The sequence below is a fragment of the Pinus tabuliformis genome, chromosome 2_1 (genome assembly GCF_031772625.1).
Source record: "Pinus tabuliformis cultivar Carrire ecotype Pingquan chromosome 2_1, CPIR1, whole genome shotgun sequence".
NCBI lineage: Eukaryota > Viridiplantae > Streptophyta > Pinopsida > Pinales > Pinaceae > Pinus > Pinus tabuliformis.
In genome coordinates this window covers 889,019,907-889,033,788 of record NC_142299.1, presented here as the reverse complement: position 1 = coordinate 889,033,788, position 13,882 = coordinate 889,019,907, and the positions used below count along the sequence as shown (strand labels likewise).

At 40.0% G+C, this 13,882-nt stretch overlaps 1 protein-coding gene across 3 annotated transcripts in view; it reads right to left on the bottom strand.

Moving 5' to 3' along the window:
• The window catches only part of LOC149203499 (hydrolase family protein / HAD-superfamily protein), a 494,119-nt gene that overhangs the window by 375,863 nt on the left and 104,374 nt on the right, over positions 1–13,882 (bottom strand). For all 3 annotated transcript variants that reach the window (XM_089403464.1, XM_089403462.1, XM_089403463.1), the window contains exon 3: positions 5,292–5,327. In XM_089403464.1, the coding sequence (XP_089259590.1) occupies positions 5,292–5,327 (36 nt within the window). The remainder of the gene's footprint in view (positions 1–5,291; positions 5,328–13,882) is intronic.

Below are 13,882 nucleotides of genomic sequence, written 5' to 3'. Positions count from 1 at the left end.
TACATTTTCCAACACAGGGGCTATCACTTTGATCACTGCCCTCTTCATTTAAGATATCTCTTAAATGCAGGCTGAGGGGGGCAGTCCCTGTTACCACTCAAACTAGCAGGGGACCTAAAGGGCAAATGGGCAACAAATGGAGACTTAGCCCACTATCACCTCAACTAAGGCTCCCTACTATTTATGGACTTTCACTAAAGGGAGGAGACTCGTTATATTATGGAGACACTAAAGAAGGATAAATTAATGAGTGGATGTGGAGTGACCAAAATGATTCCCTTTCCAAAAGAGTTTGAAGGATATAGTTTGCTTTCTTTCTAAGCAAGGTACAATGTTTTCTAGGAGAGGAATGAGAGGATTTGAGGGTTAGGTTTAAGGGATATGAGTCGTGCAGAATTTCTCAATCCCTAAAATCCTTATTGAAATTGGTATCCCAAATGGTTCTTGAAGAATTGTCTTTTCAAAGGAACAGGACCACACAGAACCAAATGGACCCAACCTAGGTTAGGAGGTGAGAGTTTAGCATCAATGATGCTCCAAACCTAGACAAAGTGGGGGAAAGGATCAAAGAAAGAATATTCACTCAAAGGTGTTGAATTGATCCTATGAGGCACTAGCCTTGGGGATATTAGGGCAAAGTTTGATCTCGAAGCTAGGGCTTGGCTTTTCTCACAACTCCACTGTCAGAATGGCATCAAATGTGGAGGTCTTTAAGGGACACCAGCGCAGGAGAGGCTAGGAGATCGAACTTTCTGGATGGATAGTTTGCCGGAAAAATGATGCCCTAGGTGACCCAACTTGGCTAGACCTAGGAAAAGGTGAAAAGAAGTTGATTTTAGGTGACCACCTTTTGGTAGATCAGTGCCTTAGTCTTGGGAGAATGGAGTCTATGATAAATATGAGTGAGGACCTTTGGTTCCTAGTCAAGGAGGCTTCAAGACTACTTCGCTAGCCTTCTAAGTCAAAGAGATGCAATCATGCAACTTTTATACTTCGATGTGCAAAAGGTGATGGCTTGTCAAGATAAATTCGTTGATAGAATTACCCCTAGGAGATTTCATTCACATTACATAGCCCATACATTGAGAGATGCTATATAGAGACAAAATTCCAAAATTTAAGCAGTAAATGCATGCAGCAATTAGCCCTAAAAATAGCGAAAATCCCAGTACAATGTATATGAAAAAGTAAACAAGAATAGCATTAAAAGAATGTACTTACATGTAATAGAGTATATCCAACCATCCACAATTTGACAATAGAGAAGCTCCAAGACAAGATAAACCAAATCCACACATCAAAATTCATTCATAAAACTCCAATTCATGCTCCAAGAAGAAGTGTGAAATTCTCAAGAGAGAGAAGAGATCTAATCCAAAATGATGATGCTAAAATGAAATCACATCACTTGTATTTATACATGTCCAAATGAATTTGATTTTCCTAATAAGGCCTAATTGAGCCCCTAAAATAAAATAATGTACAAGATAACTAACTTTTGGTGACAAGCCCACCAAACTAGCTCAAAATAAAAGAATAAGCCTTTGAAGAGGTCAAATGATCAATAATGCATGTCGTTGGACCTTAGAGGAGGCCTAATGAAGTCCATAGGTGCCAAAATATGAAATAGGACTCCCAAAGCAGTGGACAAGGGGGTGGCCCCTTCTCCAAGTAATAAACCTATGGTGCTCCCAAGTGGGTGTGGGGGCACATAATTGTCCTCATGGATCTCCAAACAAATTGAAGATGCTTGTAGACCATTTGCAAGGGCTCGGGTGATGGTATAAGTGATGCCACATCACCATACAAGTCATGGGTCATCTGCCAAGTGCATAATGTGACTGTGGGGCCGGTTGGGCATGGTGAACCAGGTGCATCTTCCTTGTCCAATAGGTGAACCATAAGCGATCTTTGAATGACTCTAGGGATCCATGGAATGGTACTTGCTGATGTGGAGGCCCATGGCTCTCTACACGCCCTACATGTGCCAGTGTAGCCCTCTAGAGGGTTAAGGCCCCGTATAGGGAGACCAAACCCAAAATAAAAACCATCTGCAATCCTGCATAAGATCCCATGCGTCCTCATACCTTCCAACATATCAAGTCATTAAAGCAATAAATTAAAAGAATTTACAAACAATGGAAAACAAGTGGGCACTTCATAATGGCATGCCCTTCAATAGTGGGCTTTGGCATGCGCTAATGTCTCCAAGAGGGGTTAACTAATCATCCTATTAGGTGGTTTCTTCTTCTAAAGGGGGTGATATGTTCATGGTACATCCGTTAAATGGTGGTGGCATGTGATATAATGATGGAATGGAGTAGGGGACAAAGGGGAACAACCTGGGTCACATCCCATGGCATAAGGGTAGCTAATAAAAGGGAAGCCCACACTTGGGTAAATAATGTGTAGGAGGGAAATCATGGTACATGAGTTACCATGGCCTTGGCTTTTCCACCCGTCTTCGAATGCCTTATTCCTTTTATGATTTTCTTTGGTTAACTGCTCAAGGCTCAAAGGAATGAGAGCATGATGTGCAAAGTATAGCAGTGGATACCCCTTTTTAAGGTGAGGCAGTTCATCGCCCACCAGGGGTTGGGACAATCATGGGTTCCTGAATGATGGAGACTCATCTAGGGCCTTTAGGAACTAGGGTGATGACCATGGAAGGAGAAGAGTGTTGATTTGGGGTAGCATCGAATGTGCTCTAGCCACGAAATTTGGCGGAGAGGTTGGGGCACATGAGATCTCCCATACCCAGAAAGGGTTTGGGCAGATTCTAAACAGTTCAGGAGATATTAAAATAATTAATATTTTTAATGAGTCCCTAAGTCTAAACTTGGGGAAAATAAAATATTAATGTGTATTAATATGAAACTGTGTTAGAATGGTCCAAAAGACATGGATCAAGCCAAATCTAATCTTAGCCATTGATTAAGGACTTAATCTCGGTCGTTGATTTGTCAATGAGAAAAGTATGAGAGGAGGCTTGAGGGTCTCTTGGAGAACACACTGAGGGAGACCAGTCAGTTCAATTTCTGGAGCAGGGTTTGCTGAGAAATTGAACCAGTGGTCTGGAGAGCAGTCAGGAGGCAGCAAGTACGGAACAGAAAGACGGGAGATCAGTGCAGAGGCAGAAGATTACATGGCACTTGATTCCTAGCAAATTACAGATTTACTGATTAATTGCATAGCTAGGTTCATTAACACAAAAATTTGGCGGAAGCAAAATATACCAATCTCATAAACTAACACAATAGATTCTTACCCAATCAAAGTTCTTCACTAACTTTTAGAACTTACTTGGGCTCCCGTCCTTGTAAAATGGCCCAACTGAGGAATACATACAACAATTAGATCTAACCAGTTGATCAAGCCCTCCTTGGTCAATCTAGATCTCCTTGTTTCCCCCTTTCTCGGACCCAACACACTCACTGAAATGCCTCTCTCAATCTTGTGTTGTTGTATGGCATGTCTTCTCCCACTCTTTAGCCTTGCTTTTATAACTTTACATTTAGCTAAATCCCTAACCCTAATCCCCAAAGTGATTGAAGACCGAGATTAGATCCCACCCCACTTGAGATCAAGGGTTGAGATTAAAACATAATCACTAAAGTAATTAAATTACTCTTCCCGAGTTTTCTTTAGCTCAATAAGCGAACATAATAATTATGTGCTTTTCCTAAGTTAGACTTAGGCTAAGTTACAAATACAACTTGCTCAAACTAGAGAAAGTGTCTAAGGAGATCTGTTGGCTACTTTTTCATGCCTAAACACCTAAGCCTGTGCAAAAGTACCTACCCAAGCTACAATTCTCAACACTCCCTCTTAGCGAGGGAGGTACTTTTGCCACCTAGAATTGACTTCAATCCTAGAACTGCCTTTGCTGCCATGGCTACTCCCTTTGAACTAGAAGCCTTCCCTGACATCTGGTCTGGAAACATCCTCAAAATCCTGCTCTCCTTGGCCAGGTTTCATTGCTACTTGTTGCGAATGATATTATGAACATCGTTGATTTACAAAAATTCCAATTGTGTTTTTTAAATTTTTTTGATAAAAAAAAATTTATATATTAAAATTTGTGTATACACCTAACTAAACAAAGCCTCATGTTTCAAAAAGTGTCACCCCCATCCCCATCCACAAACCCAAGTAACTTGGCAACTTAGGTTATAAGAAATCATAGAAGTCATAGTTCATTGTATATGAAATAATCTATTTGGAGCACGGTTTGCTATATATTGAATGTTGTTTTCTAGACTATATATGTGTCTAAAAAAAATTCATCTATTGGCAACCTAAGGTGATTTTATTTGATATTATTTTAAGGGAGATCTGTTCAAGATATGAGTGACATCTATCTTTGTCAATGAAAGAGAAAGTTCTACATATGTTGTTTTGAATACCCTAAATGCTTTTATACTTCAATGCAAACCAGCAACAAAAATAAAGCAATGAAGAAAGAAAACAAGCCATCATTAGTTTCAATCTGTGTAGAATCAGGACACATTCCTATAGTTCTGCAGTCCTTAAGAAAACAAGGATATTGGAAAACATCCCCCTTTCCGTGGTGATGTCCTCACCGAAATCACTAAGAGATACTTGTACATCCCCTACTCAAAAAGGATGTGTCTACCTTTATGGGGGAAAATCACTTTAAAAATAGACAACTCTAAATATTTGAAATACTGAAAACTATACTAACTAACTTTAATCAAGTAATCATAAACTTAGTTGCATTTTGCTGCATCTTGGACAAGCGAACAAGAAGAATATCCAACACTGTAAAGGCATGACTAATATTTTATTTTGGAGAAATACTCATATGTAGAATTTCATACCCATAAAATTCAATATAACTCGAGTGCTATAGCAATTGATCTGTCATTTCTACATCTAAAGACCTGTGTAACTGTTTCGCAATTCCTTTGGGTCAGCCACTATAATCACTTTACAATTTTTAATCATCTAAGTAAACATGACAGTGTTTATTACTTCATCAATACAATGTACAAATCATTATTTGGCGCTTTTACATATTTAATTTCCCAATTTTTCTATGTCCTTTAGATACTTTATTGCAATATCACTTGTGCTATCCAATGAGATTTGATCCAATTCTCCCCTCATCTACCAAATTCATTCCTGTGTTTCCCAACTCCCCATCCCATAGACTCAACAAAACATAAGTTTCAATCATTTTAATCTGGCCATTGATTACAATGGGAAAAAATAGTTGCCTTGCATTACAATTCCATACTTTGAGGGTTTCAAAAGATGTGAAATCTTACCATTTGTCAAAAACACAAAAGGCACTCGTAGTTCAGCTGCATCCACAACAAAACAAGCATTTAAGAATTTTTACATTTATGTTCAAATGAAAGTGAAGAACTTACATATAAAAACTGTAAGACATAAGTAAAGAGCTAGATAATATTAAGATGGAATTGCTACAGGTGAATGCTTTGGTCTACCATCTCAAACACATAATCAAAAGGAAACATTTTACCCCAATAAAAGATGAAAGCCAATGATGAGTGTGACAATGCAATGAACCTAAAAATCATTTCAAAAATCATACAAGATGAAGTTTACCAATTCATGCACCTCAAAATGTAGATCAAAAGAACGAGAACAAGACAGCTTTCTTCACGTAGCCATCCAGCTCAATGATTAAGATAATTCAACATAAGTTAATTAAAAATAAGAGCAAAACCTAAAACCTATCGGTGGCCTCAACTATGTTTTCATTATAACATTGCCTTCAAAATTATATGAGAAATAAATCAATTGAATCCGCACCAAATAGAAGGCAATCACGATGGAGAAGCATTTTTGCAGGACCTATGTGAGAGTTTACTTATTTTATACTGTACAGTCACATTTATTTTTTAAAAACAAAATAAAGAAATATGAATTGTATATAAAATAAGTTACCATGTTAGAAAAAATCAATATTTCAAGTTCAAAGTTCATCAAACTTCAAGCCAGTTCAAATTTGTTTATTCAAGTTCACTGAATTTAAAACTGGATGGCGAATCTCAAGTCAAACAAATTCCTTGTGATTTGTCTAGTGTTCTAGGGTGTCACAACTCCATAGTGATTGCATCACTTAGACCACCGACGGCATGTCGCATTGGCGAGTTTTCGCTGTAAGGCATGTTACCACTCAAACTAGCAGGGTGTTGAAGAATCTAGGGCAAAGTAGTGTAGTGTGATTCTTTGTTACTTGATAACAATTTGTGATGCACTATGACAATTTATCTTCTTCTTCTTATTAGTGTGTGTGTTTCATCAAACTGCTACCAAAACAAAATAACAAGAACACAAAGTTTGGCTCTCTACCAGGGACAAAACCTCTCCACTCTTGAGAGGAAAACCCTTGGTAAGTTTTCTCTTATTGAAGCTTCTTATTTGAACAAATACCAAACCCTAGACCCTTGACTAGGATATCTTCCAAGCATAAGTCAAATCCTTCCTCTTTCTGCACTGTAACTTCCGGAACTTTGCTCCTTAGTCCTTCTTCCTTCTTCTGCTACTTATCTAAGTTTGACTTCTTTTCTTCTTTTCTTGCTTTTAGCACTTTGCTCCTTAGTCCTTCGTCCTTCTTCTGCTGCTATCTAAGTCTGACTTCTCTTCTTCTTAGGAGAAAACCTAGAACATTAGGGCTTCTTTACTTCGCAATAGAGAGAACCTTCTTTTCTTTCCTTAGGAGACCTTGTAGACCTAGTTATACATCCAAATGAGGCTTCTAAATGTGCTGCCTTCACCTGCTGTAAAATCCGCAAAAGTTCACTACTGAGATCTTCGCTCATGTGGACAGAAACCCTAAAAACAGTCCCCTTATCTTCGTTGTCTTTTCCTTGCTTCTTCGCTGGATGGGGAGGCCTTATAGACCTTATTTATTAGCCCAAAACTGAGATATTTGTCACCGTGATTTCCTGTTGTAATGACCGCAAGCAGACCCTTTCTTTCTCGCACATGTGACTGTGTTGACTCTAAAAACACAGTCCCTTCAACCTCGACTTCTTTCTCCTTTGCTTCGCTGCCCTAGAAGATTTCTTTTTCTCAACTTCATTATACTTCTCCTCTTTCTCTTGCGGATTTCAGAGCTCAAATGATATCAAATGAGGAGTGGACAGCCTCTACAAATAGAGGTTTGTCCCTCCTCTTCAGGCCGACTTGACTGTTTCATCATAATTCATCTTTTATTCATTATTTGGCTGCTTGGAGACTTCGTTGATGCTAGGAGAGGATTTGACTTGGCTTGGAGGTGTTCCCATGACCTTGTATGTTGACATACATGATGTAACATGCCTTTAAAGGGTCTCATCATAATTACATTTTGACTTTGACTCTCTAGAAGCACTTTAAAATGTGCTTGACCTATTTTCAATGAGCAAGAAACTCATTGACAAATAATATCAAAATAATTTCTCTTTTCTTGAATAAATACAAATATCAAAATTACATTTATGAAGACCTAGCCTAGTTACATTTCCTTCAACACTCCCTCTTAACTAGGGAGGTATTCATACAACATTACAAGGTGTTTGGCAATTTTCAATCTTGAAGAATTCACATAAGAGAAATCGGATTAGCAATCCATCTGTTATAGCATCATATCCATCAGCATTGTCATAGTGCAAGGCCTTGACTAACAGCTCCATCTCTTTACGAGACCATGAGCTACAATGTTGGCGAGACCAATGATTTATAGACATCTTCATCATTGTCTCTCAAGGTACATACCAACCCGGGTGTTCTCCAAGTATGACCTTTTAGGACTATTCTTATCTTGGGTTCTCAGCCCTCAAAGAATATCGGTCCTCGTGCCTACTCTTGTCTTGGATGCCCTACACATCCTCAAAGAGTATCGGATGCCAGATGATTACTCAATCCTCCCATTCTTTCTTCCCAAGTGAAGACAAGAATGTTGTGTCTATCTTGTGTCTACATTTCCATTCATGGCCTTCATCTAGACTTACGGTTGTTAGTCCTGGTCTAGTGCATGACCCATGAAATGGAAAACACAATTGTCACTCCTTTGTAATCAGGGGTGATCCAAAACTCCCTCTTGATCAGGGACCTGTTAGAGCTCCCTCTTAACTAGGGACTCTTTCCTTCATCAGCAGCTTCTTCTTCGTGGGTCCTTTAGCTGCTTGATCTCCTTCCTTTCTTGATGTCATGAAGTCTTTGTTCGAACTTCTTCTAGGTAGGGCACCATCCATCGATCACTTTCCTCCCTGGTTTGTCATGTCATTGCTTCCTTCGAGGAAAGTGGCTTTCATGTCATACATCAGGTTTTCTTGTCATCTTGGCTACTCCTTTGTCATCTTGTCCATGCTTCGAAATATTCTTCTCATGGATGCTTCGTTGTACTTTCTTGTTTACATGCTTCGACCTAGTAGCCCATCATGACTTTATCTTGATATTGCTTCAACATTGCTTTTTGTTGGATGGTTTCTTCATCACGACAACTTCGTAGAGTAGGATCAATTATCTGCATCTTTTATATCTCTGAGGCCTTCATAGGTGTCAAGGGTCCTTTCTTTCTTTATCAGAGTTGTCTTGCCTTCTTTTAGGAGATATCTTCAAAGAATCTTGTCAAATAGTGATTCTCGGTGATCATGGTGTTCTTCCACATACTTGATCTCTTTCTTCATCTGCTTCTTATTCGATAGATAGGTCAACCATCTAATGCTTCTTATGAGAGCATTCCTTCATTGATTGCTTCTTAGTCAACAATCTTATACTCCTTATGTGAGCATAATCTTTTGTTGACCTTCATTGCATTGTGGTACATGCCTTCGAGCATGTTCTTGGTGAAAGAGATTCTTTCATGCGTGATCATGTTATAGAACTATCCAAATGATAACATGACTAAACATTAATGCATACATACCTCATCTTGATTCTCCTTTGATCATCCTTTGGTGTGGCCCTTCTTGCTTCATCTTAGCTTGCCTGTATATCATCCTTTTCTTGAATCCCATGAATGGGATTCCCAAAAGAGACATATGCCTTGATACATGAACCTTCTTTTGAAGATTCCATCATAGGATCTTAAAGATCCTTGCCTTGCAAATGTTTTTTTCCTTTGATGATGGAGGTCTTCTAAGATACTTAATCATGATCAAATTTTTCTTTTATCATGGATGAGGTTCTATACTAGGTATGCTCCTTCTATATGCTACCATGCTCCTATATTTTAGAAGATATTTCTACCCATGCATTTTTATTCTCATTATTAAATGCTACATCTTCATGGGTATCTAGAACTCTATGTACATCATGCTTCTAGATTCTAAGGCATGTTTCTAGCCATGCAATTTTAATTTATTCCTACATGCTCCTATCCTACTCAAAACGTTGAAAGAAATCTAGAAGTAAAGAATTTGACCTAGTCATAGTAAAGATCCGGAGGATCTTCCTTCTTTTGTTTCTTTCCTTCTTCTTTCATCTCTTGAGTTATATGAGCTTCTTCCCTCTTCCTTTTGTTATTGTTGTCCTTCTTAAGCTTAGGACAATTCCTTTTGTAGTGTCCATATTCTTGGCATCCAAAACATTGGATTTTGGACATGTCTTTGTTGCTTGTTCTTCATGGACCAAACTTGCCAAATTTACCCATTCTTTTGGCCATGGTAGCAAATGCTTGCTCCTTTCATCCCACATCTTCTTTTGCCTTAAGTCTAGTTTCCTATGTTCTGCATAGAGACCACATTTCACTTAGAGTGGTTGCTTCCTTCTTGGCATATATGCTTGATGTAAAGTTTCCCCACTCCTCAAGTAGAGCATTGAGTACTACAGTTGTCATCTCTCTATCGGACATGACTTCCCCAAGCTCTTGAAGTTGATCTCTCATTTCAGAGATTTTCATTTAGTAGGGAGCTATCCCTTCCTCTGTTATCTTCATCTTGTATAATTCATTCCGTAGAGATATTACTTCTCCAGTTGTAGATACCGAGAATAGCTCTACTAGCTTATCATAGCTTTATTTCGATGTCTCAAACTTGGAGACATAATGAGGGAGTCTTTGTTAATTTTAGGTACGTTCTATGCTTAGAGCAATTTATTTCAATTTTCACAGTTAGCTCAATATCTTTTCCATATTAGCAATCACATCAGCATTAAAGTAAATTGTTGATAGAACATAGACATAAATAGCAGAAGACAAGCCAAGACAAGAGGACACAAGATGTGGCGCTAGCCAGGGACAAACCCCAATGTGGGGAAACCCTTGGTCAATTCTTCTTATACGTTCTTCAATAGTTCAGCAGACAGAGAGAAAGAGAGTACATTTACAACAGAATTCAATGCTTTGTCTTATCTAGATGAGAGCATAGATCAGCTCTAAGAAGATGATACATGAGATCATTTGAAGACATGTTGCTTCAACTAATTCTCCAATGTGACTCCTTCACCTATCATTGTGCTACATCTCGTCATCATGCTACACCTCACCGTGTTGCACCATGTTGCACCCATCATCATAATGTTGGACCTCATGACCATGTTGTACACATCATACTGTTGCGCCTTATGCTGCACTGTTGTCCCATGTGCCATTGTTGCACCATGTTGCCACAATTGTCCCATGTGCCATATTGTACTAAGCACCATGCCTAGCTATCCCATTTGCTTGTTGCATCTTGCCGTTGCTACTATCCCATTGTGTCATTGTTGTGTCATTGTTGTCCTATTTATCATGCAACTGTCCCTTGCAACTTCATACTTGCCACTGTTGCCTAGTTATATTGTTGTAGCTACTGTCCCTAACAATCATGCTATCCCAATTGTGTTGTCCCAACATGTTGTTGTCCATAATGACATTGTTGTCCCATCATTGTGTTGTCCCAACATGCTGTTGTCCATAATGTCATTGATGTCCCATCATTGTGCTGCTGCTGTCCATTGTTGTCCCATCATTGCACTGATGTTGTCCATTGTTGTCCCATCATTGTGATGTTGTTGTCCATTGCTCTCCCATCATCCAAAACAACCTTCTATGAGGGCAGCCTTCACACAGACCTTGCTGCCTCTTCACACAGTACTCAAGGAGCAAATCCTAGCTCCTTTCCTTTGCTCTCCAACAGTCACAAGGGTGACCTTAACGTCCCCTCTTCTTTTGCTGAAGTAGACCTTGAATTGCAGCCCTCCTAACAGCACCTCGGTCCTGCAAAAGACACATGGCTTTTGCTGCGGCTAAGACCTATTAGGGCAGCGTATATCCTCCTCTTGATTACCTTTGAGACAACGTGGAGGATTGGGGTATGACTGCGTCCTCTAGGTTAGGTTAGGGCTCCTTCTTTGATAGCGTTAGGGCTGCCTTCAGATCTGCGTTAGGGCTGCCTTCAGATCTGCGTTAGGGCTACCTTTAGGTCTGCGTTAGGGCAACCTTTTGGTCTGCGTTAGGGCAAACTTTAGGTCTATGTTTAGTAGGGACCAGCATATAGGTTTAGGGCTCCTTCTTGATAGTGTTAGGGCTTCTCTTCATGACTGCGTAATCTAGATTAGGGTAGCATATTTATTCTTCTTGACTGCGGCTAGGGCAGCCTCTTTTCCTCCAGCATCTAGGGCTTCCACTCCTAGATTTCTCTTTCACTAAAACCCAAGACAAGTGGAGAGAAATCAAGATAGAAGTGTGTATGAAATGACCCCCAAGTCATCTCCTTTTATACTAAAACGTTGAGCACATGTGGGGTTTATTTGTTTGCTGGTCGACCTTAACGAATTGTCTTATAACACAAATAAATCCATAACTCCATGAATACTTATCGGAATCGGATGATCTTTAGATCAATCCTACACCTCTCGATGAGAGGGATCCAAGAAAAATATGAGCTGCCATAAATAAGATGACCCACATGGAGTTTGGCCCTAGTTGCCAATTTTAACACTCCCTCTCAACTAGGGAGAACTCCATCCACTAATCCATCTGTCCTACTGTACTATCTCTGCCATCAGTTCCCTGCACTACTCTGCTGAACCATGAAGAAGAAGAATTGATCGAGAATGTCTCATACCATTCTCTACTGACCTTAAGTCAGTTCCAAGAGAGTGAGTCATATCACTCTTACTGACTCGAAGTCAATTTTATTGATCCCAAATCAATATCACAAGAGAGTGTCTCAAACCACTCATACTGATCCCAGATCAGTTTCAAGAGAGTGAGTCATATCACTCTTACTGACCTAAAGTCAATTTTATTGATCCCAAATCAATATCACAAGAGAGTGTCTCAAACCACTCATACTGATCCCAGACCAATGGAGGTCGTCCTAGCATAGGGAGTACGGTAGATACAACAATGCGTCCATCGATAGTACTACTATGGTCCCTAACCCCATTTCCCTGCACATGGGCCAGATGAGAGGTACTTCCCATGAGTCCCAGACTGCATGGGCAGGATGCCTCGACAGGAGAACCACTCATCATGTCCCTATGTCGCCATGGGGTATCACAGGGGAAGGCTGAACCATTCACCCTGTACACAGCACAGCAATAGGGGAGGGTGAGTCGTCCTATGGTCACTTGTTGCTCCAAGCAGTACGCCAAGACCCCCGGACCTCCCAGAGCTCAATGCATGCATCATGTAGGACCCTCATAAGAAGGTCTCTCAACGACTCCAAGTTGCTCGGGAAAGTCACAAATTTGACCTTTCCTTGGGGCTTAGACAGAATGTCTGTGACCTGTACATCAGTCTCAATGCAATGGAGCCTCCTCGCTCATCAACGTACCATATCCCAAATAAGGTAGTATCTGATGTCTATATGCTAGAGCAATTATAAACTACGGGATTCCTCAACAATCGAATCCCCCCTGGTTGACACAAAGGATTACGGTGGTATCCATCATGTGTACAAACAGCTCGCTGAAGAGCTTCCACAACCAGGCAGCTTCGCACGAGATCATACTCATAGCTATGTATTCAGTCTCAGTGGTGCTTATAGCAACCGACTTTTTCTTCCTGCTCATCCATGATATCGAGGCAGAATCCAAAAAGAACCAGCACTCAGAAGTGCTCTTGCGATCCTCCACACTGCTTGCCTAGTCAGCATTCGAATAATCATGCAGCTTCACATTTCTGACAGTGTATCTCAATTCATGAGAGATTGTGCCCCGAAGATATCTCAGAAGATTCTTGGCACCAATCCAGTGAGGCTTGTTAATTTTAGGTATGTTCTATGCTAGAGCAATTTATTTCAATTTCTTTTCCACATTAACAATCACATCAGCATAAAGTAAACTGCAGATAGAACATAAATATAAATCGCAGAAGACAAGCCAAGACAAGAGGACACAAGATGTGGCGCTAGCCAGGGACAAACCCCAATGTGGGGAAACCCTTGATCAATTCTTCTTTTATGTTCTTCAAAGTTCAGCACACAGAGAGAGAGAGTACATTTACAATAGAATTCAACACTTTGACTTTTGATATCGGCAGAGATCAGTTGAAGACATATTGCTTCAACTGATTCTCTAAGGTGATTCCTTCACCCATCATAGTGCTACATCTCATCCATTTGCTGCACCTTATCGTGTAGTACCATCATGCTGCATCATTCATCATCATGTTGCTCATGATCTCATACATCACTGAGCTGCCCATGATCTCATACATCATGCTACCCATGCACCATGTTGCCCATGATCTCATCTATCATGTTGTCGATGATCCACTCACTATGCTGCCCATACATCATATCATAATGCTGCTTATTATGTTGCCCATGATCTCATACATCATGCTGCCTTCCTTCAAAGACAGATGCTCTGCCTGTTTCGGCAGTTCCTGGTAGTTCTGGCTTTTCTGGCAGTTCCAGCTTTTCCGGCAGTTCCGCAATTCCGGCTTTTCTAGCTTTTCTAGCTTTTCCAGTAT